Source organism: Meleagris gallopavo, chromosome 11 (assembly GCF_000146605.3).
Source record: "Meleagris gallopavo isolate NT-WF06-2002-E0010 breed Aviagen turkey brand Nicholas breeding stock chromosome 11, Turkey_5.1, whole genome shotgun sequence".
NCBI classification, from domain to species: domain Eukaryota; kingdom Metazoa; phylum Chordata; class Aves; order Galliformes; family Phasianidae; genus Meleagris; species Meleagris gallopavo.
Window position 1 is genome coordinate 6,177,394 of NC_015021.2, and position 23,268 is coordinate 6,200,661.

At 42.6% G+C, this 23,268-nt stretch overlaps 1 protein-coding gene across 1 annotated transcript; it reads left to right on the plus strand.

The window, feature by feature from the left end:
* Positions 1 to 5,388: 5,388 nt before the first annotated feature.
* On the plus strand, positions 5,389 to 21,618 carry MOGAT1 (monoacylglycerol O-acyltransferase 1). The gene is made up of 7 exons (XM_031555070.1): positions 5,389 to 5,398; positions 7,583 to 7,684; positions 8,353 to 8,531; positions 8,701 to 8,902; positions 12,417 to 12,591; positions 16,073 to 16,272; positions 18,972 to 21,618. Exons 1-7 carry the CDS (start codon positions 5,389 to 5,391, stop codon positions 19,124 to 19,126), a joined length of 1,023 nt encoding a protein of 340 aa, XP_031410930.1. The 3' UTR covers positions 19,127 to 21,618.
* Positions 21,619 to 23,268: the final 1,650 nt, after the last annotated feature.

Consider the following 23,268-nt stretch of genomic DNA (forward strand, 5'->3'; position numbering starts at 1 on the left):
TTTGTTTGTTTTTAGTGTGGCTCAAACTAGTTTATACCAGTCAAGGCTTTCCTGTAAATTCAATCTTTCTCACTAAAAACCTCCAGGTAACATGAGATGGTAACTAATAGCTTCTATTATAGATATTATACGGTGAATAAATAGGGTATTGGCTTTTTTTTCCAACTGTTATTCATCTAGGATGTGCTTATTCAGCCTAAGCTGAATAAAATAGCTCAGTAGAATGAATAGACAAAGTTGGAGAACTCTAAAAATTTAGTGCCTGGAAAGACAAAAGTTGAACCAGGTGAAGACATCATTTAAATCTGGGAAACACGATATGAAAATGTGATTTGGTGCTGCAAAGGGAACGTGAGTCTGGTGTAACATTGAATCTGTGGTGTGACTTGGATATAAGACTCTGGAAATACAGCACTGATTTCTGTCTTCCTGGCTAGGACTCTTTAAGAGTACCTACATGTTTTGTAAAAAATGCTTTGTGATGGTCTTTGCTCCTGGCTCTGCAGGATTCCATTGTTGCATTGCTGCATGGTTTTCATATCATGGTTGAAAATGCCCTTTTGCTAAGACTAAAGGCTGTGGGCAATTTGGGCTGAAGTACATGTGTGCAATAGTTACCTCACACTGTGAATCTTCAGTTTGCAATTGCTTATCACCACTTGTAAAAAGAGCTAATCAGTCAACAAAGTACAGGTAAGTTCTGCTTCTTTGCTTTGCTTACTGGCCTGGGCTAGGTCTGTACTGCAAATGTATTCTTCTGCTTTAGAGCATAGGCAGAATAAACATGCCTCTGCCTCTAAAAATCTGTATAGATGCACACAGTAGTTCATTAAACAAAAGGAACCTCCTTAAAATGCAGAGTGTAAGTTTCTGTGCTTTCCTGTTCTGTAATGTAAGCTGCCAAAATTTGCCCTCAAACAGGAAAAAAACCCAAGTTTTTGTTGTAGCCCTGGTAGTTCTGTTAGTTATCCATGACTCCAGAAGCAAAAATGAGCTCTGAAATACTATGAGCTGTATCTAGGAGCTAGTCTAACAGTTTCCTGCTCTGCGCTACTTTCTCATGCACTCTAAGGGCAGCAGGCTGCAGTAGTTTAGGTCAAGTTCCATGAAAGAGAAAAGTGTTCTAAATGGGCTTGTTGCTTTTAAAAGAAAAATGTCAGCTTGGAGTCTAGGAAGGCAAAGCATCAAAGTCTGCTGTTGTCATATCCAGAAAAGCTTCAGGCTGAATTGTCAAATCATTAGTGCTTCACTGCTGAAACAGCAAATACATGAATTGTCACAATTTCAGAGTATCTATTTTGGGGGGGGGTGTGGGGAGGGAAATCAAGGTATGATTTTGGTGAGTGGAGTTTTATGCCTGTAATTACTGTTCACTGGCCTGGACAAGGGCTGGCAGTCTCAGGGCAGGTCTGACTCCAGGCTTATGCAGTGCATGGTGCTGTGTGCTGGTGGCTGTTCTGGGCTGCCTGTGCTTTTTCCAGCCAAATCCCAAGGAGAACATCACCTGGAGAAATGAGATCTGCAAGCTTGCTAGTGCTGCTGGGCTGACTAGGGGCAAGAACAGAGAGCTTGCACTGCTTCCATATTGCATCTCATTCTCAAAATAAATTGTGACAGGCAATGAACACAAGGGGTATTACAGGTGTGGGCTTCCCCAGGGCTCCATTTTAGGGCCTATTCTATTTAATGTTTCCATCAACCGCTTGGATACAGGGCTTGAAGTTATAGCAAGTTTGCAGACGATGCTAACTGGAAGGAGCTGTTGACTCCCTTGAGGGTGGAGAGGCCTTGCAGAGAGATCTTGACAAATCAGATTGCGGGGTAATTGCCAAACCACACGAAATTTAGCAAGAGCAAATGCTGGATCCCGCACCTGGGATTGTGCAGTCCTGGATGAGCAGTCCTGCAGAAAGGGATCTGGGGTTTCTGGTTGACAGCAAGTTGAATGTAGGCCAGCAGTGTACTCTGGCAGTTCAAAGGGCCATCCATACCCTGGGGTGCATCAGGCCGGGCGAGGGAAGGGGTTGTCCCACTCTGCTCTGCACTGTGTGGCAGCACCATGGGCACTGGGGGCAGGTTTGGGCATTGCAGTATAAGAAGGGCATAAAACTATCAGAGAGCATCCAAAGAAGGGCTGCAAAGAGAAGTGTCTGGAGGGCAAGAGGTGTGAGGAGCAGCTGAGCTCCCTTGGTTTGTTCAGCCCAGGGCAGAGGAGTTGAGGGGAGCCCTCATGGCGGCTGCAGCTCCTCACAGGGAGCAGAGGGACAGCACTGAGCTCTGCTCTGTGTGACAGAGACAGGATCTGAGGGAACGGCATGGAGCTGTGTTGGGGAGGGGCAGGTGGGGTCAGGGAGAGGTTCTGCACCACAGGATGGTGGGCACAGCCACGAGCTGCCAGAGTTCAAGGAGCGTTGGGACACCGCTTTCAGGCATTGGATTTGGGTGGTCTTGAGTGGAGCCATAGAGTTGGACTTGAGGATCCTTTCCCAGTCAGGGTATTCTATGATTCTGTGATCTTTGTTTTTAAGCTTGGCAGTCTTTTCCTTAAGAATCTTAACCGAATGCATTCTGCTACAGTTAGCTGTACATCTGATCTTCTCCCACTAAGAACTAGTGTGGATTTTCTGTTCCTCACATATTAACTGAGTCTCTAAGTGAGTTACAGAGGTGAGCTGTGTGCCACAGTACTGCATATCTGTGAATGAGGTTCAGCTGATATCAGTAGGAGATGGTGGATCCAAGTGTTTGTTTCAAGGCAAAATAATTTAATTTTGTTAAATTTGGTTCTCGTGCTACTTTGCGAGTGCAGCGTCGTCTTGTTCTTCCTTCCTGATACATGTAAATCAAGTAACAGTAAGTGGTGAAGGGGAGAGAGAAAATGTGTTCAATCCTTGGATAAGGTACCAGGATTTAGTTTTGAGTTGAGGCACACACCTCTTTTATGGTTTACTTTCTAGGCACAGCAGTGGTGGGACTTGGCTTGCCCTTACTGGGGAGCTGGGAAGTGAATGTTAGACGTGCACTTCTGTGTTTATTTGCAAATTAGTAATACTAAATCAATATATAATAAAAACTAGAATATGCACGAAGCCACAAAATAACATGCCAAAGGAATCTGTATACTGATGTACACCTTGTCCTCTAGCAATTGAACTTCTGTGCATGTAGGATGAAACACCCTTAGCTGAATTTGGCCGCAGACAGTTTGAGTTGTGGTTCTGGCTTCCCCAAAATAATAAAAATGATGAAACAGTTGCCAGAGAGTGAGATATTGCTACTGGAATAACAAGTGACTTCAGCGGTGAGAAAGCAGGTGCGTGCTGTGATGTGCTCATACACAAAACAAAATAACCTTTTCCCCAAACATTTCTTGATGTTTTGTTACCCTGTGTTGAACTGATTCATCAGCTGTAGCTCACTAACAAAACCACTATCTCATTCTTCTTCAAAGCTTTGCTCTTCTCTCAACAAACAAGTTTCTCTGAAAGCTATGAGCCCTTCCTGGCTAGCTGGCTGATAGTGTTCTTGTTTTCGTGCCTCTCTGTACTCATCTATCCGGATGTGTATTGCTGACCCTCGGGCAGGGACTGATGTATGATCACAGAATAACAGGGTATTTGCTGATGCCTGACTGACTAGTATTTCTAGGAATGCTGGCTCTGTTACCTGCATCTTAGGGAGGGAATTTAGCTGTGTCTCTGTGTATATAAGAACAGAAAAATGGCTGAGCTGTGTCAGGCCAATGGCCATCTAGTGTGGCAACCTGTATGTGAGCTTAACTAACACTGATTGCCTAAGGAGGAAAGAAGGTGTAGGAAGTTTGTAGACTTATATGTTCTTTGGCATGCTGTCTCAGAATTTGGTAATTAGTAACTCAGGGATTTAGTGTATCCAGACCGCTCTGCCTAACAGCTAATAGTGCCTAATGCTCTGTATCTCTACTTTATCAGTATTTGCCAATGGAAGATATGCTTGCTTGAAAATAGAACCAAATTGCAGAGTAAACAACTGTTTAAACCAACCTTCCAAACCTTGGCATCTGAGGATTTGTATTTGTTATCAGGGTGGTGTTGAAATACAACTCTCTGGGTAGGAATGCTCAAATACCCTGTGACTGTGGCTCTGGACTGTGACCAACACACCAAGGAGGAACAGTGATCTGTTCAACAATGCCGACCTCCTCGTCATCTCTGTCCTGAAGATGGCTACAAAATCTAAGTGGATTTCAACTGCTTTCCAGTGCATTTAGTTTAAATTAGCTGGCACCTTCTTTTTGTTGCAGATGTAAGTTTTGTTTAGGAGTCCATATCTGCCACAGGCAGAAAGTGGCAGCAAGTTCCTGTGCTTTCTGTCCCTTTCTTTACTAGTTATAGGTAACTTAGAAAGTGCTTCCAGAAGTTAAGTTGTTTTTAGTTTGTTTTTTTCTTTTCCCTAACAAAAGGATCCAGTAAGCAGGGAGAAATTGTTTGCAATGACAATATCAACTTATCAGTGTTACCTTGAGTGATAATAGAGAGGAAAAAAGTGTTCATTAGGGACTAGAAGATCACTGTACCTTTCTCCTGCATTCCCTCCAGTGTTCTGTTCCTCACACACAGCTCAGAAGTGTTGCTGCTCTGAAGAGTAAGGGTGAGAAAAGATCTGTTCTGTGGTAGGTATGTCAATGCAGTTGTTAAAGAAGATGCTATCTTTATTTTTCCTCTATGGCCACAGATGTAAGAAGTGAAATTTTTAGCTTGCTTTTGTGCAGACTTGTGTTATGTATTGGTAGGCATCCATACTCAAAGCCCAGCAGAGTATAAGTATTAAAAATCACATCTTTACTAGCATATTTATTCACTGTCATCCCAGTGGCATAGAGACGTCCCTGTTACTGCATCCACTGAGGGATGAGGTTCAAATTGCCCAACTCTGACAGCCTCCTTAGCTTTGCTAAGGGTGTGCAGGTGCTGCAGTTACAGCGGGACCTGCGGCAGAATTTGGGCTGTCTGAGCCTTCGTGCAGCCCAGAGAGCTTGATGTGAGTGGCCTTGCTTTGGAAGGCAAGCTGACGGTACAGATTACTGCAGTGCTCTGGAGAGCCTACACTGGCTGGACATGAGCTGTTGTTGCTCTGAGAGCGATGGGAGGCTTTTCTTCTTGTTGCTGATCTTAGATTTGGGGGCCCTCACAGCAGATACTACTCAAATGTTTTCAGCTCTTTAGTAAGTGCAGATGGATTTGGAGCTTCCAGTTGGTGAGATCGCCTGTGTTTACCAACCCAGTGTACTGGTTTCCTACTGCCTATATCTGTGCTATTTAAGTCTTTTATGGATCTGGTGCTTGCTGCTGCAATCTCAGGGCATATTTAATGAGTGAAACATCAGGTGTTCAAGCGTCATTGGGCGAGATGGCTGCTGGTACTACCAGCTAACACTGTGTACAGATTTTTTTCATCACACTCACAGCAGAATGGTATCCCCATGTTATAATTTGAAAAACCGAGGAAAAGAAACTTAAAGTCACTAGCCCAATTTTGGCTGGCAAACCAGATGTTGGGAATCTCATAGTATTGATTTGTCTTCTGATCCATGTTGTTCTCCTTTTTCCACCCACTGCTTCAAAACTTTAATTCAAATTCATTCAAAAATTACTTACAGTGTATGCTGAAAGTACATTGGAGGGGGCAACGATACAGCCAAGTGACAAATTCCATGTCGTTCACCTTTTCCCTGGAATTTGTGAATTTAAATGTGCTCACTGACTTTTCTGAAGGTGAAAATACAGGTTTTGTGTTTACAGGCTCATTGGTTTTGAGTCATAAGTGTTTAACTCATCTTGCCATGAGTTAATGCACTGAAATAATAAGGAGGCATGGTAGAAGGAATTTGCTTTGCATATTTCCTTGTGAATGCAATAATAAATGGGCTTTGTGCTACAAGATGCTGAGCTCTAGGAAGTGCTGGCAGGGTACTCAACTCCCTATACCTTCTGCAATAAACTTGGCTCCAATTTTGTTCTGGCTGAAGCAAAGTAGTGAGCTTGCTAGTCTCCACTGTATGTTTGTCTGCATGGTACTAAATAGTGCTATCTAGTACTTCACACTGCTGATTTAATTAGCTTTCACAGCAAGGATGCTTTGCTTTGATCCAAGGCCCCTTTCAACTGTTTGGCTGGTAACTGGTACTTAAAAGCCATGTGATTCTGCATTGAGCCAAAAGTGCTTCTGAAAGGAAGGCTAGGGAATGCAAACACCAACTTCCTCATGAGAACTTGAAATTCATTAATTGATGGCAATTCAAAAACTTACTGTTCTTATTCAAATATAACCTGTGACCCTTTGTATCCTGTCCAGATTATCATTCATGAAAATGCCTATTATTTCACGATTTCTTCTTCAAAGAATAGATAAGGGCTTTTCCTCCAAATCCTTCTATTCCTTATTTTGAAGTGTTGCCAGTGTGGGATTCCCATTGAGTTCTCTCTCAGGAGAAATGCAGCTGTGTGTCCTCCTTCACCCACGTTCCTTGGCCCGTGGTAAAGGTATTCCCTAGAACTTGCTACCATTTTCTGGGGGTTTTCCACACTGACTTTGGAGGTCTGTATGTCTCAGCTGGGGTGTTTTTCTAGTTTTACTGAGGTTACCTTTGTGTGAGGTTTAAGCAGAAGCAGTAGCCTTCTGTCCTGGTTCTACTGAAACAACTGGGGAGCATCCTTCACAACAGGGATGTTTGATCCTGCTTCAGTTTTGGCTGGGGGTTGTTCTCTGTCCTTCTCTGTAAACAGATGCAGTTCCTTATTTTTCTGCTCATTCCCTCTTTCTGCACATCTCTTTCCTGCACAATCTAACCAGCAGCTTTGCCTGTTTTTGCATTCTGCAGTAGTACTCGGTTACCCCATAACAATATATCCATTTCTACACTGAAGGCACAGAGGGGTGTGAAAGGGGGGCAATAAGGGTTGAGTTGGGAGAAATTCAAGAAAAAATAAGTATTCAGGTTGGAGGAAATGCAGGACTGCCTATATGCCAAATTAGGCTCTGATTTCAACACCTCGAAACTTGCTTCCCTGATGTAGGGAATCTGCTGTTAGCTTTCAGCTCCCAGGTAAACTCTGCTAAGGAAAATCTTTAATGAAGCTCATCTTAACTAAGACAAGTGGTTTTTTACAGTTGATTCATTTGCTTATTTTACAGTTATAAATGCTGCCAGTGTTTTCACTGTGTTAGTCAAATTATTGGCTGCTGTACTTCTGTGATGTTTTTACTCTGCTCTCCTCACCTAGCCCAGGCTGTTTCACTGGTACAACTTCTTTTGGGAAGCAACAGGGTACTGCCTTCATGAAAGACTGTCAGCTGTGAGATATACAATATGCTTCTTAAAGAGCTGCTTTTTAAGGCGCCACAGAATAATGCCTGTTTGATGCAATTCTGCCTATTGAGTCTTCCAGCGAGAACTAGGTCCTGTTTTTCTTGCTGTCATATGAACAGACAGCACCAAAGCCTGGGCCACCTGGAATTTAGCATCTGCTGAATTACTCTTATCCATGCACCTGATGCATTTTGCTTGCAAGAAGCCAGAGTAAGCAGCTGATGTAAGGTGTAGTGCAGGGCAGACAGCAGCACATACTGCTGCTCTGGCTTTTGCTGGCTGCCCGCATCTGTTTGCTTTGCTGCAAGAGCATAAAATTCTGCAAGTCCTACAAAGGTAATGTTTCCATAGGGAATTTTCTTGAATTTCAGGTTTGTGCCCCAAAATAACATCATCTGTTTAATCTTTTTTTCCCTTTTTATTAGTTTTTTGAATTGTGTATAAGATATTTTGTGTGTATTTATGTTGTAGGATGCCACAATTCTGGGTCTGAAAGTAGCAGGGTGTAAAACTGCTACTGTGCCTCCATAGAAATGGTGAGCTTCTCTTTGCAGTGACATGTTTAGAGGCTGAAATGGAACTTTTGCTGTTTTGGTTTTGTCTAGTGCTTCTTCTTGGTCAGCAACAGAGCACCTTTCATAGGGAGAAGTATGATCCATATTATGTAGGTAGAGAAATAAAGAAGCAGAAAGGGAAAAAAAATTGCCCAACACCATTTCCATTAATACGAGGTCTTGCTGCAGCCCTTTTCCATTTTGCACCTCTTCTGCCAACTTCTGGTTCACTGGAATATTGCATCTTTTTTAATTTATTTTTATTTTTTCACGCAGTGTGAACAAGCTAACTTCAGTGTGTGTACATCCTCAGTAACATCCACAATAACAATGGGAATTCAAGGTCTACAAATAAACAAAAAAAAAAAAAAAAACCAACCAACCAACCAGTCCTACAGTGATTAGTAGTGGTTATGTGATTTTTGTTTTATTTTCCTTCATCTCCTGCAGGGCAGTTTTGCTGGGGATTATTCGTGCTCTTGATTCTGGGCAACTTCTGGTTCCTTGGTGTGCTGTACCTGCTGTGGCTGTACCTCGACTGGGGAACGCCATGCGCTGGGGGCAGGCGGTCACAGTGGGTCAGGAACTGGACTGTTTGGAATTACTTCAGGGAATACTTCCCCATTCAGGTGGGTAAAAGGTTTTTCACTGAATTGTAAATGTTTTAAAAGAGACAGCTTGAATAGCTGTTGGCAGGGACAATGTCAATATGTCAATATGCAGTCTCCGTGCTTTGTTGTTTTTCAGAACAGCTGTGATACAAGAATTAAAATGTCCTCCACTGTCTCTCTTTTTCAGCTAATAAAAACTTCAGATTTGGATCCAAAGCACAACTACTTACTTGGCTTTCACCCTCATGGGGTGCTGGTAGCTGGAGCCTTTGGAAACTTTTGCACTGGTTCAAATTTCAAAAATTTATTTCCCGGACTTACTCCATATCTTCATATTATGCCCATCTGGTTTGGCTGTCCCTTCTTCAGAGAATATGTAATGAGTGCTGGTAGGTAAAAGCAGACTGCCTTAGCTCTCACTGCATTTTGTACCTTCTGTTTCAAACGTAGATGTGATCCTGTACCTGTAAGCTGTAAGTAATGTCACTTCAGAATAATCAGCCCTGGTGCTTATCTGGACCTGTTATATGATCAACTGAATTCTGGTTGCAAAATAATTTTGAAACTTTTGGGAAATTTGTTAATTTTGCTAAACTGTTTGATGTATCATTTAAAATTGATCCTAGTGGAAGTCTGAGCAGATGCAATACAGCTTATACACTGCAAAAAAAAAGAGCTTTACAGCAGGAACAGGTTCAAAGTAATTGCTCTTCTAAGAGAACTGTTGGGTGTTAATGCTAGTTATTAAATCTGAAATCTTAAGGTCAAATACTATATCTCTACCTTTTAAAACATCATCAGCTAGAACAAATAAACAACTATAGGTCAAGTAATTGCTGATCATGAGAGTGTCACTGCAAAACTGATTTTTGTCTTTCACTTCTAGATGTGGCAAGAAGGTAGGAAGGGGAGCAGGAGCTAAAGCAGCCAGGGACTGAATGGGCATGTCATCTGTCTGTCGCCTGCCTGCCAGGCAAAGCGAAAGGAGCCTCCAGCAGCCCACGCTTCCTCTGTACCCTTTGGTCAGAGGTGTTTTCCAGAGCTTAGCATTCTCTTCCCCACCCTGCTGTTCCCTAACCTCAGAACCTGCCTCAGCTCAGCCCTCCCACCGTTGCTGAACTCTGGCACTTGTTAGGTGGCTTTTGAGCAATCACTGTTCCTTCACCTTATCCTAAACATGTTGTGAGAATGAACAATTTAGTAAGTGGTTCTCAAAGTGGGGAATTGAATTAAAGAGGTTTTTTTGAACTTTTGGTTTAGACAATAGCCTGAGACTGTGCTTCTTGCACAGAAACAACCTTGACACCAAGGAAACTTTGCTGGTTGGGAAGTTGGGAGTGTGTATGGCTAAAAGGTTCCTACAGAGCTTCTAATAGATTCACCGGGGGGTTTCAGGACTGTAGGACTCTGGTTTTTTCTTTTGCCACTCATATCACCGAACCATTTTTGTTTAATGAAAAAAAATTGCTGGTCTCTCCTTTAACTGAGAGACAGCGGTCCGAAGCAGCAGTTATTCACAAGAGAACAGCGTATGAAGGTAAAGTGTAATTTAGTCATTGTGCAATGATGCTTGAAAAACAGTGAGGATAATCTCTCACCTGCAAAGCTTAAAGTCCTACTCAGTACAAACAGATTTAGTCAAAAGTCAATTACCTACTTCTGACTAAGCTCCCACATTTCATATTTGTGTAATTTTAACAGAGATGTAAACTGTAAAGACAGACACTTTTTTTTCACTGTTCTGTATAGCATTTGTCATAAAGGAGTCATACTGGTCATTAGTAGTGCAATAAAAAAAGACAAAAATAGCATGCAGTAGAGATTGGGAAATAGAAAAATGTGTAATGAAATCAGGACTACAGTTCTGTCACTGACTAGTGTTTCCCCACAGTGGTTTAATAGAGGAGCTATTTCGCTTAAATTCATTGAACTGCAGCATTTGAGAAAGTACAGTGCAGTGGACAAGAGGAGGTTTGGGAGACAGAGCTCTTAATCCTGACTGTAACATACATACTAATTTCAGACAAGCTATTCATTTGCTCCATATGGGAAACGTGCCTAGGATGTTTAGACTGATACTGGAATTGCAAATCTACATCTACTTCAGCTTACCAATGGATGCCTCTCCATGCAAAAAAGTATATAGATATATATTTTAGAGGATTTTTTCAGGCTTGCAAAGTTGAGAGACTGATAGTGATGGAAGATGACAGATTTAAACATTGCCTAGCCTGAAAGTCAGTTTACATGTTTTTGCCATCTTGACCTACAGAAATAAATATTTACCTGCTGGATGAGAAATATCTTGAGTAAAAACATGCTACGTTATACTCAGCATCTTAGCTTCTTTTTCACTGGTCTGTAGCTGATAAACCAAAGGGGACCCTTCAGTATAATACAGGTTTTCAGTCAGATTATGAAACACTTACAAAATCTTCATGTTACTAAAAGCCATGCTTGTAGCATACAGTTTTCTTTCCCAGCCTTTTTCTCCCTGAGCTGAAACTGCTGTGTGGTGGAAGCAGTGCCCTGCCTCCACTTCAAAAGGGAGAGGAGTTTGTCCCAGGGAAAGACATTGCTTTCTCTTTGAGAAAATGAACGTTGATTGGTGAAAGAGCATCACTCAAATGACTTGAGGGGCTCAGGCCACTGCCTTTTTCAGAGTAACAGTGACTGTAAAGTTGTATGTGGCAAATAGCTTTTCTTACAGAGTGCTCTTAATTTGCTGCAGTAGCAAGCTATTTCTCTTGGTAGCCAACTCTGAAAAGTAGATCACAATTGTTGTTTTTTGTTGTGAGATGTTCATAATTCGTGTTGTTATGTCTCATAACAACATAGAGATAGAAAGAAGAAGCCTTCACTCAGCATTCAAAAGAGCAGGCTTTGATGGAAACCCTGTAAAAACAGCACAAAAAACAACCAGACCAAACCAAACAAAACAACAAACCTAAAACAGCACTGCAAAAACAAACCAAACAAAAACTAACCAACCAAACAAAACCAACCAACCAAAAACACAAAGTGGGGGGAAAAAAAAAAAAGTAGATTTTATCTAATACTGTTTATTCTAGAAGGTGAGTATATTAATTCAACAGAATACGACTAAACATGGCTTCTGGGTGAGTGGTACCACCATGGGCCTTTTCAGTAAGAATTTATAATACAAAGGAACTCTGGAAGGGTTGCATATTTCTGTTAGAAAGGGGATTTCTCAGTATACCGAGTTCAGAGCAAGGTCTGAGTCAATACTACGGGCTCATGTGTCAGTGCACCTCTGAGTAGAAGTATCAGTATGGCAGCAGCATCAGGAAAGTACTGCTACTCTAGCAAGAAGGGATTAGCCTCAATAAGTTTGAGTGGCAGGTCCTGGTTACTAGGGAATGAGCTGATGTAATCATCATAAGCTGAAACAGCTGAGCCTTTCCTGCTTCTTCTAATGCTGCTGTGCCACTGCCTTCAGTGAAGCTGCTGCTAAGAGCCTCTGAAGAGAAGGGAATCAGCTTGGCACCATAGATCTGTGTTTAAGTTAACAAGTTCACCGATCATTCTGTTAAGCCTCTGTGCTTTGTGGCTTTATCTGCTGCAATTCAGCTGACCAGTTCTCTGACATGGAATGTGGGAGTGAGTTGTGCTGAGCGGGCAGAAGGGCATACTCTTCCCTGAAGATCTCAGATTTCTGTGGCAGGCAAATCATTTAGCTCCTAAGTGTGAAACTAAAGGACTTAGATCTAAGACCAAATCTTTTGTAGAGTGAGGAGGTTGAACCCAAATCTTTAAACTCTTGTCACGTGCTGTAAATGCTTAGAAACATCATTTAGACACTATTTAAAAATACTTCATGAATTCCACAGTACTTGCAAATGAAGCTGTAGTGAGTCACTCTCAAAATGTTTGCTCCTGAAGGAATGGTTTCTGCCTCCAAGGAGAGCGTCTCATACGTGCTGAATAACGCGGGAGGCGGCCATGCATCCGTCATTGTGATTGGAGGAGCAGAGGAATCTCTGAATGCACATCCTGGGAGTTTGACTTTGAACATTCTCAAGAGGAAGGGCTTCATTAAAATGGCCTTGAAACATGGGTACGTATCCCATCTGGGCTGTCCCACCAAGTGCACTTTGAATGCAGAGTCTTAAATACATACTATGTATAGTAAACCCGAATTGGAATTTGAAAGAACTGTTTGAGTATGTACATGCAGATATCTGACATAAGGGCCAGTCTGTGCACCTCGATCCAATCCGTGAGTGTTGAAAAATCCCTTTTGCCTTTCATCATTGGTGAGCAGTAGGTGGACTTATTAGCATATCTTGGTGATCTGCTTCAGTTGTTTTATATTGCAGTGGCAAAAAGTAAGAATTGTGAAACAGTGTTAGTAAACCTCAGATTTTATTGCTGACTGCAGCCATTCTGTTTTCTCTTCTGTATATTGAAGTTATATTACAACAGTTTTCTTATCATTTGAAGCCAATTAGTAAATAAGAGCGCTAGGCCCTGTTTCATTAAATCACTGTAAAGCACAGTCCAGGAAGATTTCTTTTCATCTCCATTCTGAATAATTTCTTTTAAAGATTGTTGTTTACAAAAGTAAGTTTCTGGGAATATTTGGAGTGAATCTCAAGAGAAGCTAGCTTATTTTTTACTCTCAAACATCCATGAATGTATGACTAAACAGACCTGTTATTAATACCTTTAGCATGTTGTACACAGTACAAGTTCTATTAATGCTGGACTGGTGTAGAATCTTGTGTATTAGGAAAAGTGGAGCCATTTGTTCTGCTAAACTGTTAGACACTCAGAGTTATATATGACATGCAAAGCAATGAAAAACCAATATTAATCCTCGACAGATTTGTAGCATTGTTCTTAAACCATTAACTGGGAAAAAGATGGGCTCTGAGAGAGCACTCTGTTTTCACATAGGATGCTGAGGTCGTATTTTTTTCCTTTTTTTTTTTCCTTAGAAATATTCTGACACAGAATAGTTAGAAGAGTTTTTTATGTATAAATGTCACTAGAATTCTCATAAAGGATCTGTTCTCTGATAAAGTAGTAATTTAATGTTATATTTAATGTTATAACAGTATAGATATATATATTGTATATATATATAATTTAATGTTATAACAATGCTTCTGTGTTTAAATTGGGATTTGGAGTGAAGACTTGCTTAGGCACTGATCCCTGCTCAACTGCTGATAATTCCACTGGGGTCCTAAACACCATCAGTAGTTTTTATTTATTACCGTAAATTTTAGAAGAATATTTACGTGCTTTTTTGAGCATGTTGAGATACATCTGATCTGTCAGTTGACAGAGGCTGGTATTTATCTCTCATCTAAGCTGATTTGGATTGAGAAACTAGATACTCCTGTGCCTTTCATGCTTGTGATTTCAAGAGCATCCCCACATGTGATGACAAGGTCAAGGCACTTACAAAACACAGTAAGGGCCACTTTTTGCCTTATGAAGTTTGGTGTTTCACGTAATTGTTATTCTCTTTAAGAAAGAGGATTAGGGTTAGTGCACCCTGAGAGGGCAATAATGCTCTGTCTCTACCTGAATGGCTTACCCACACCTCACACATGATCATCCTAACTGCTGGGCTACAAGTTAGTCAAAGTCTGAGCATGTTCAAGGGAAACAGCTGCTAGGAGAAGTGTGAGAATCCTGATATAACTTCGATATGGTTGGACTGTATGATGACAGGACGTTGAGCTTTTGAAGTCCTGAGATCCTGGGCCAAAGGCTCTGCATCCAGTAGTTACTCACCCTTTTGTAACATATCCCTATACATATCATCCACAACATATCCATATGTTACATATCCTTTGTAACATTTGTTTCTAACAGTTATCAAAATCTGAAATGAGCTTCCAACTCAAGTGGAAGTGAAAAGGCAATGGAGGGGTTGCAGCATCACATAGGATGAGGAAGGGTGATGCAGGGCCCAGGAGTCTTGTGCTCTTGTGCTGCTAGTACAGAGAAGCACTGGTTCCTCAGCTGGGAACTTGTCAAACATGCTCTGGGTACGTAAGATGAAGTTGTCTATGCTGCTGGAAATGACATTGTGGTCCAAAGTAATACAGGTATCTGATATGAAGTGAAGAAATCCTAAAAATGTGAAACAAATGATGAATCAGCCAACTTATCCTTAGTTTCACAATCAGAAATTACTTATTTCTCTGTCACAGCCTCCTACATAGTGTCTTGCAACAGCCTTCACCATGCAGATTAGAACAAATCTCAGTCTTATGTTGCTATTGCTCCACAAGATTTTCCTGTTTGTCTCAGTGTTGTAGTAAAAAATGGAGTATTTACATGGAAAGCCTGGTACATACTGTGCTAATACTTGCTTTACAAGCAGCTGGGTGATGCACTGCATTGGAGAAACTAACCTTTGAGCAGACACCACTTGGAATAGGGAGTGGGAGTTACAGTATTTGGGAACTCTCAGGCTTGAGAAGCTCTCAAAGCAGTGTTTTATCCATACAGGAGGTTTTGGTTGTCCCCAGTTCTTTGCAGCCAGCTCTGCCTTCAGTGCCTCTGAGGACTTCAGGAGTTCAGAGCTCTCTGGGAAATCGCCTTGGCAATATTATAGCAGTGCTGCTATTTTACTGTAAGCGTTTTCAACAGACAGTGCAAGCTGAGTGGAATGGGTGAAATTAAGACTTAAGTAAAGCAAATAAAACATCCTTCAGAGATTGCTTAGGATCAACCTGGTCATTTTTAAAAGCTTAAACTGTACAGAATGCAATTTCATCCAACTAAGCTCTAATCGTAGGTTATGCTGCCATTGAGACTGAAAGTATAGTGGTACCTTTGCCTCTTGGAGGCAAGTGCCCCGGGTAGTTAATCCAGGAACTGCTCAGTGCCTTTCCTTCCAATGCAGTTCATGAACCGAATGAAAATTCATTCAGCTGTGAAGGAGCCAGAGCGAGTTAGTATAATTTCTGTGGGTATGATCTGACCCCTGATAAAATAATAGCTGAAGAATGGTGTTCCAAGTAGTCTGGGAGTTGGACAGTGAGGGAGTTTGGCATCAGACTTTTGTTTGTACGGATGTCTGTTTTTTGTCATGTTTTCTATGCTGAGCTCAAGTGCATGCATTATTCCAGTCAGAGAAGGGCTCAGATCTGCTTCTGGCATTGCCCAGCTGGGAGCACCGTGAGGTTAGCAGTGGGGCTTCTTCGCCTGCCAAAGATGAAAACACACTGGAACAAGAGTGGACTTTCTGGAGTAGTGGTGGATAAGATCATAATTACAGTACATACAATTATCCATTTTTATTATTATGATTATTCAAAGGTTGTAATGGGTAGCAAACAGCTAAATTGAGCCCAAATGCTCAATGCTATTTGTAAGTGAATGACTTCTTTTTTGGAAACAAAACCTACACACAGCCAACAAGCAGCTGTGTATCAGAAGAGTTGAATGCTGCTACTGATGAGTTCTGGAGCTACAGTTCTGTGCTGATTATTGGGAAAGTTTCCACGCTGCTGGTGTGAACCGCAGTGCGAGTGCAGGCTGGTGTGGGATTCTCACTGTTCTTTGCTTTACAGAGCTCATTTGGTCCCAGTGTTTTCCTTTGGTGAAAATGAGCTCTACAAGCAAGTCGCAAACCCCAGAGGTTCATGGCTCAGAACTGTACAGGAGAAGCTGCAAAAGATAATGGGCTTTGCTCTACCACTGTTTCATGCCCGAGGAATATTTCAGTACAGTTTTGGCTTAATACCTTTCAGGCAACCGATTCATACTGTTGGTGAGTTCCTTGTGCCTTTTCTAATGCGTTTGCAATTGTTTAAAAATGCAAAAGTGTTCTATTGATATCTGTGTGAATGGATAAATTTAACTGAAGCATCTGGTTACTGTGCACCTAAGACAAGCACGTGAGATTTAAAATATACCTCTCCATATATTTTTCAAAGGGGGAAATCCTTTCTCCTTTTCCCCTTTTTGTTCCAGGCCAAAAGTCATCTTTATTCACAGTTGTTCCCAGGCTTGTTGTCTCAGCAGTCCTCAAGGAAACAGAAGGGGTTGTCCAGCTCATACCAGAACTGCTGTGCATTCTGGATGCTGATGTTACTTTTTAAGAGGCTCAGCACCTTCATTTTTTACCTGCAGAGAAGCGGTGCAGACACTGCAGCATGGCAGTGCTGTTGAAAGGAGCTGGGTGGTTCCAATGTGGTGCTTGCTGGTACTGGGGAAAGAAGGGAGAGCACGCCTTCAGCAGGCTGTTGCTTGGTTGGCCCTGCAGCTCACCGGGGTGTTTCCTTCCTCCCCACTCCCTGGTTCAGTTGTTTTTTCCTCCCATGGGAAGATCCATTCACATTTAATTAGGAACATGCATGCCATGTTGACAGGCAGTTTGGAAGAGAACTTTTTTCCCTAAAGCTTTCATCCTTATCATCTTCTCTCACTGCAGTGTAGGACTGAATGTCTTTTTTAAATGGTAGAAAAAAAGAAAGGTTGTGCTAGGGGTTGTGCAAAGCAGGAGTTGGTTGCTTACATACTGTGGATAAATCTTTTTCAGCTGGATTCTGAACTAATCAATTCTGTTTCTACAGAAAACTAAACAGAGCTTGTTTGGCATTTCCATAAGGGACATCTAAGAAGGCCCTCCCTTTAGTGGAAGGAGGATTTGATTTTCGTATGAATCAGATCCATACATTTAAGACAAAAGTAGTAGCTCTTTTTAAGTTTAATTAGTGCATCTAACAAAATAATTTGGAAAATATTGAATTTTTTAAAGCCCACATTGTGCATAAGCAGGCTGAAAATGTCACTTGATTTAAAGCCACGAAGTTTTCAAAACACTGGAATGAAAAGGTTGCGTTTTCTGCAGTTCTTCTTTGGGCTACATTTCTACCTGTTCTGAATTTTACCATGTTTTAGAGGCAAATCTTCATTATTGTAATAGCTCCTGCTATTGTAATAGCTCTCTGCCAGGGCAGAGGTGGCCTGTGGCTGAAGCACCGTGATGCTACAAATCAGCAAGACCAGAGACTTGCAGCAGATCCTGTGTCATCTCCTGAAAGCCTTTGCTTTTGCTGTTTCTATTTTAAAGCTGCATTCTGGGCAGCTCACGCTATGGCTCCATGCAGGCTTGGAAGTGTCAGCTCATCTCCTGAGAGCTGCGGGGCTGCACTGAGCTTCACCCAACTGGTTAGCCATGTGGAGAACACGGGCAGGTAGCAGTGAGCCTCTTCCTCCTGGAGCTGACACTGGCTCAGACACTGTGCTTCCTGTCCTGTGTTTGATGGATAGCGATTTCCCTTGCTGAAGGTATTGCTGAGCCTGGCTTCTCACCCCTGGCCATCTTAAATCTGAGCAATTGGCAGCCAAAGCTGCAGGAGGAGCATACAGTCAGCCCCTCTGAGGCTCTGGCTGCACTTCACTTCCCTCTAGTCAACACCATCCAATTTGAATCAGCAATATGTGTTGAAAGGGATTTTCAGGTGCATTTCTGAAAACTGCTGGGGGTGCTCTTATCTCTCTGTTTTTCTAGCAGAGAGTTGATTAGATCCTCTGTAATCTTTATCAGGTCTATTATGCTCTGTTCCTCTATTCATTTCCAATGAAAGAAGAGCAGCTTTCGAAAACTGTAGTGATTGAACAACGCAACACTGAGATCATGGGAAGCTTCTGTTAGCTAACTGCATTTAAACTGCAGTATTTTGTGGAGGAGACAGCCCTCTGGACTTGTCTGGGATTACTTCATGTTCCTTCCAGATCTTGCCCCAGCTGAAGAAACACAATAGCAGGTTTCATGCAGTGCCTCACGTGTGGAGGGTGTTCAGTCTGGAATGGTATCTGTGGGCAGCGTGTGGCTCAGAGCCACCTTACAGGCTCTGGGGGTTTTAAGTGCTACCACTCGCTGGGCTGAGGTAAGCAATGAGATTTCTGGCACAGGGGCAGTGATACCCATTCTGTGTAGATTGGAGGATATCTGTCTTTCCCTCAGCCTTGTCTTTCCTTCAGTCCCGTTCTCCCTTCAGCGTTGTGTGCTTGTGCGATTGAACTCATTGCTGAGGCACGCCCCTCACGTTGGATACCTGTAGTATTCGGAACAGAAGACAGTGGGAAGGTAGAGATTTTTGCTGTGCTGTTTTAAGCTGTCTCTGTGGAGCACTGCCCCAGTGGCAAGGCGGTGTACAGCCGCGAGGTTGTACGTTAGGCGTGAACTGCTCCGAGTTAGAGCTAAGCCTCCCCATTTGCTCTTCTCATGTCAAACTGAAACGATGCAGAGTTTTAATTCATTTTATCTGACTCTGAGCAACGCTGGGGAGAAATAGAGCCAGGGAATTGGTTTGTGAAAGGCAGGATAAGGCCCAAGAGCAAGAGAACTGTGTTGTGGCTCAGCTGTGAGCTGGGGCAGAGCCTTTATTACAGGAGGGAGAGTGGTTTCTCTTGAAAAGAGATGTCAATGAAGCTAATCCTGCTCTTGTGTTTGATTTGCAGTGGGAAGCCCCATCCTTGTAAAAAGGAACCCGAATCCCACCAATGAAGAGGTTGAACAGCTACATGCGCTGTATCTGCAGGAACTCAGAAAATTATTTGAAGAACACAAAGGAAAATATGGAATCCCTGAGCACAAAACTCTTATCTTTGAGTAGTAAATTACAATTTATAATTCCAAATCTCATGGAAGTAAAAAAAAATAATATATATATATATATATATATGTGCTGAAAGAGGTTTTTCTTGCAATCTGTATTTTGCAATCTGTAATTAGTCTTGTGTAAGGAACAATTTTAAGAAGGGATTAAATAGTTTATTGATCTTTATCTTATGGAAAGAAAAAACACAACCAACCATCCTTAAGGTGTGAGCCTTGAAGCAAGTGCTGTTTCAAGTTGCCATTTGGGGTTCATCAGTACTAACAATGCCAGTGAGAGACTCAACACTGATGTTCTTACTACCAAGAATTTTACCATAACTTGAGCAGAGGACTTTGTCCCAGCATGACATCAAGGAAAAGTTAAATAGCCCGGAGGTCTGTCGTTGGAAGCTGGGAGTCCTACCAACACGTGTCAAATATGACAGCAAGTTTTCCTCTGAACATCAAGAGTCTGCTCCATGAAAGAAGTTGTATGTTTTCAGTAGATGGCTACTACAAGCCATTTACATGTGAATTCATGAATAACTAAGTTTTCTGCCTTGAATAGGACAGTCAGCAAAAGTGGTTTGTCCAACTGATGGAGCAGGCCAAACTCTGCTGGAAGGAAGGACAGTGTGTTGAGTTATTCTGTGTGCATGTATGTTCTGGGTGGTGGGAAGCACTGAATAATGCGGCCTTTTTAGACAAGCTGTACTTTGGATCATCGGTTTGTAAGATGAAGCAGCTTTGTTCACTAGTTCTAATCTCACAGGAGATGGCAGGACAGGAGACAATACAATGAAACTAGCGTGGGAATCGTGGAATTTCACATCTTGTGCAAATCAGAGGTTGTATGCCAAGCACTGCCACAGAAGGAAGGAAAAGTGGCATTTGTTGAAGTCTAATTCTGACACTTCACCAAGAAAAGTGTGCTTGACTTATGCCTCTTTCTTCCCCACAGATAGATGTGGGGAGGCATGTGGGGAGCTGTGTCCGTGTGACAGAGCTGTAATTGCCCCAGGGCAGTGGGAGCATGGCTCTGAGGTGCGGTGGGTTGAGAGGATGCTTTGTGTACAAACAGCTGCCTAGATTTGAGAGGTTTCTCTGTTGTGTCCGCAATCCATCACTATGTACTTCAGCTTTCTTGGTGCCATGTGCTCTTGCATGCATCTGCGCAACCCTTTTGCTGCCTGATGATCGCTGTGGTGTAGGCATGTAACTTCCTCCTGCTCTGTCCATCTTTCCCCAGGTTAAGATCTCTGAATGACTATGTGCATACAAAACAATGGGTATGGACTTATCGTTCCACAGAAATGGAGTTTACAAGCAGGGTTGGAGAAAAGGAAGCACTATGAGTGTGAATGTTTAACATGAGCTTAAGCTCAGGTTTGTTTTAGCTCTTGGAAGGGCATGTGTCTAGGGAAATCAAACACAGCAGGTTTGATAGCTGGGAAGAAGCCTCTAGCATCCTGAAGGCTGTAGCAAGCAATGAGCACTGCGTAGTCGCTGACCTATTTTTGCATACCAGCTACGTGAAATTTCCTTCAGATTTGTTTTTTTGCTGCCTGCCCTGATGAGGAGTGCTGGCGTAGTCATGCAGGAAGAATTTGGAGTCTGTGTCAGACTGTCCTCTCCTAGATCATCTGCTCTAATAAGACATTTCCTCTCATTTTCAGCCTGCTCTTCTCCTAGTACCTAATCATATAGAAGCTCAGGATGTAAATTTGGAAGCATAAGCACTCTGTTGAGGATGGGAAATGTTTAGATTGTTATCAATCAAATCATAAGGAATAGTCAGAGGTGACCAGCACTCAGCCAGTGAATTTCTGCTAGGGAATATAAAGACCCTGGTTTTGGAGCAATATCTGGAACGGAGGGCACCCTGCAAACAGTCTGAATTCTATGAGGAAAAGACTTGTGGTCTCTGAATACTGCTGATAACAAGCATAGTTAGAACAAGTAGGGGCTGTGTTACTGTGACTTCTCGTGTTTTCTTTGCCTTATAACACAGGAAGATTGAAGGAAAAAGTAAAATAGTCTTCAAACCAATACAGATTGTGACTTGACAAAAGCTGCATATTGCCTACGATGGTCTTTACGAACCTTGATATGAAGACTTACGTGGTGCTCAAACTTTTGGTGGCATGTCCACACATACCTGGACCTGCATTGTGATGTTTCTCTTTGTGCCTGTAATGAGACAGGTAGTCCCAGGGCAGCTGGTCATCTATTGCAGAGACGGATGCTCTGTGTTTATACCGTGCAATAGTGCCTCTCCAGTGTTCTCCAGCCAGCAGTGCCTGCCTGTTGCTTTGTGAGTGAATGTCTCTTCCAAATTCCATTTAAGAAAGCCTTTACATATCAGTCCTTAAGAATTTTTATTCTGTAAACTACGGAAGGTATTCTACACTTTGTAGCTTTTTATGGCACCAGAAGAATATGACCACCAGTTGTTTCAGTGATAGATGTGGCAAGGTGGTGTGAGATAATAAAGGTTTGTACCAAAGAGTTTTTGTGTCGACTGGAGTTCAAATATTTCCCACTAAGGGGTTTGTAATCCATCCAGTGAACCTCGAGGGCCTGACTGAACTCACGAGGGTGTATGAGAACTGCTGTAAGGTGGTGGCTGTAGGTGTGCTCAGAGAAGAGGCAGTGCAGGATTACTTGCTGCGATCTCCTGGGTGCTCCAGAAGGGTCTGTGGAAGGAGGGGTTGGTGGCAGGGAAGGCTGAGCAGCAGCTATCTGCAGCCAGGAACAGACAGCCAAGGGAATGCAGGGGGCAGAATGCATCAAATTGGGTGACCCCTGAAGTGAGTGATGTCAGAGCTTCTGATCTGAATTCAACTTGAGCTTAAGCATGAGCTTGAATTCTAGGTCAAACTTGAAGAGTTTAAGTATCTACACCCCAGAAAGAGGAATGAACCCTAGTCTGCTTAACTCTGGAAACAGAACTAAGTGGCTGCTTGGGTAAGAAAGTACTGTGTAAAAAGGTATTGTGTTCTTCTATCAGGAAAAGAAGAACCAGCCACCTTAAAGTGGTGATGCAGCATAGCTTTCATATAAAGAACTCTGGTAACGTTTATGGCAGTAACTGTTCTGGTAAGTATGAATTCCTAAGCCTGGGAAGGGCTGACGGCGTTTGTTCCTGCTTTAGTGCTTTATGGAAGGATCCCACCTTGCATCTCTATATGCCATAAAGACATAGAATCATACGATTGCTCAGGTTGGAAAAGATCTTAAAGATCATCAAGTCCAACTACGACCTAACCATACTACCCTGACAACCCCCTGCTAAATCACATCCCTGAGGATTAAAATGGGTAAAATATGGTAGCCTTGGCTTGCTTTGAAGCAGTCTCATTGTGTCTCTGCGTGTGCGTCGATAGGAAGTTTATTATGGTTTATCCTCAGCATCACATCTCAGTTTTGTTGAAGCTAATAAAAAGAAGTGAGTGTTACCTGAAAGCAAGAAATAGGAAAAACTGAGGCGTGGAGAACAACTGAATCTTCATACATCTTGGAATGCTTCAGAAACACAAATCCTGATGTAAGTGATGTCACCTCGTCTCAAAGCAGGTGGCAGGTGGGGTTCTGGCAGATGGGAGGCTGCAGACAGCCCGTCAGCTGCTGTTTCCAGCTGTTGCATCAGTTCTGCGTTGGTACTACTGAGCACTGCCCGCACTGCAGGGGCTTTCTCAGTTCTATAGCTGCAGAAAAGGAGGATCAGATAAAAAGGGGAAGTTCACTTAAAATATTAGTATGCTGGAGAAGAACATCCATCTCAAAATGTAAGTACAGAAGGTGAGGAACTGTATCGTGTGCCTTATGGCTGCTTTCCATGCTATAACAGTAAGTATCACAAATAGAGAAAGCTTGTGAAGAGATCTTTGGCAGTGCAAAGAGGAAGGGATGGGATCAAGAAAGCATGCTGGTCATTAAGGAGTCCTCGCTATCTCTGCGTGGTCGCTCTGTCTGGCACCTGGCCTGCACTCTCTCCCAACTGTGTGAGAGGCTGTTGGTTCCTAAGGAGTTTTTACGGCCCCTGCAGGGTCAGACTCAGGTGGGAGAGGCGGAGGAGAGAGGCAGGAGCCTCCGCCGTCTGCACAGCTCTCCCGCAGCCTCCTCCGCGTGCCGCTGTTCCCTTCTCTTTTCAAGGAG

Coding starts and splice junctions, on each gene's coding strand:
- MOGAT1 (XM_031555070.1), top strand. Junction 8,903..12,416: donor AGAATATGTAATGAGTGCTG/GTAGGTAAAAGC, acceptor TTGCTCCTGAAG/GAATGGTTTCTGCCTCCAAG. Junction 12,592..16,072: donor AAAATGGCCTTGAAACATGG/GTACGTATCCCA, acceptor TTTGCTTTACAG/AGCTCATTTGGTCCCAGTGT.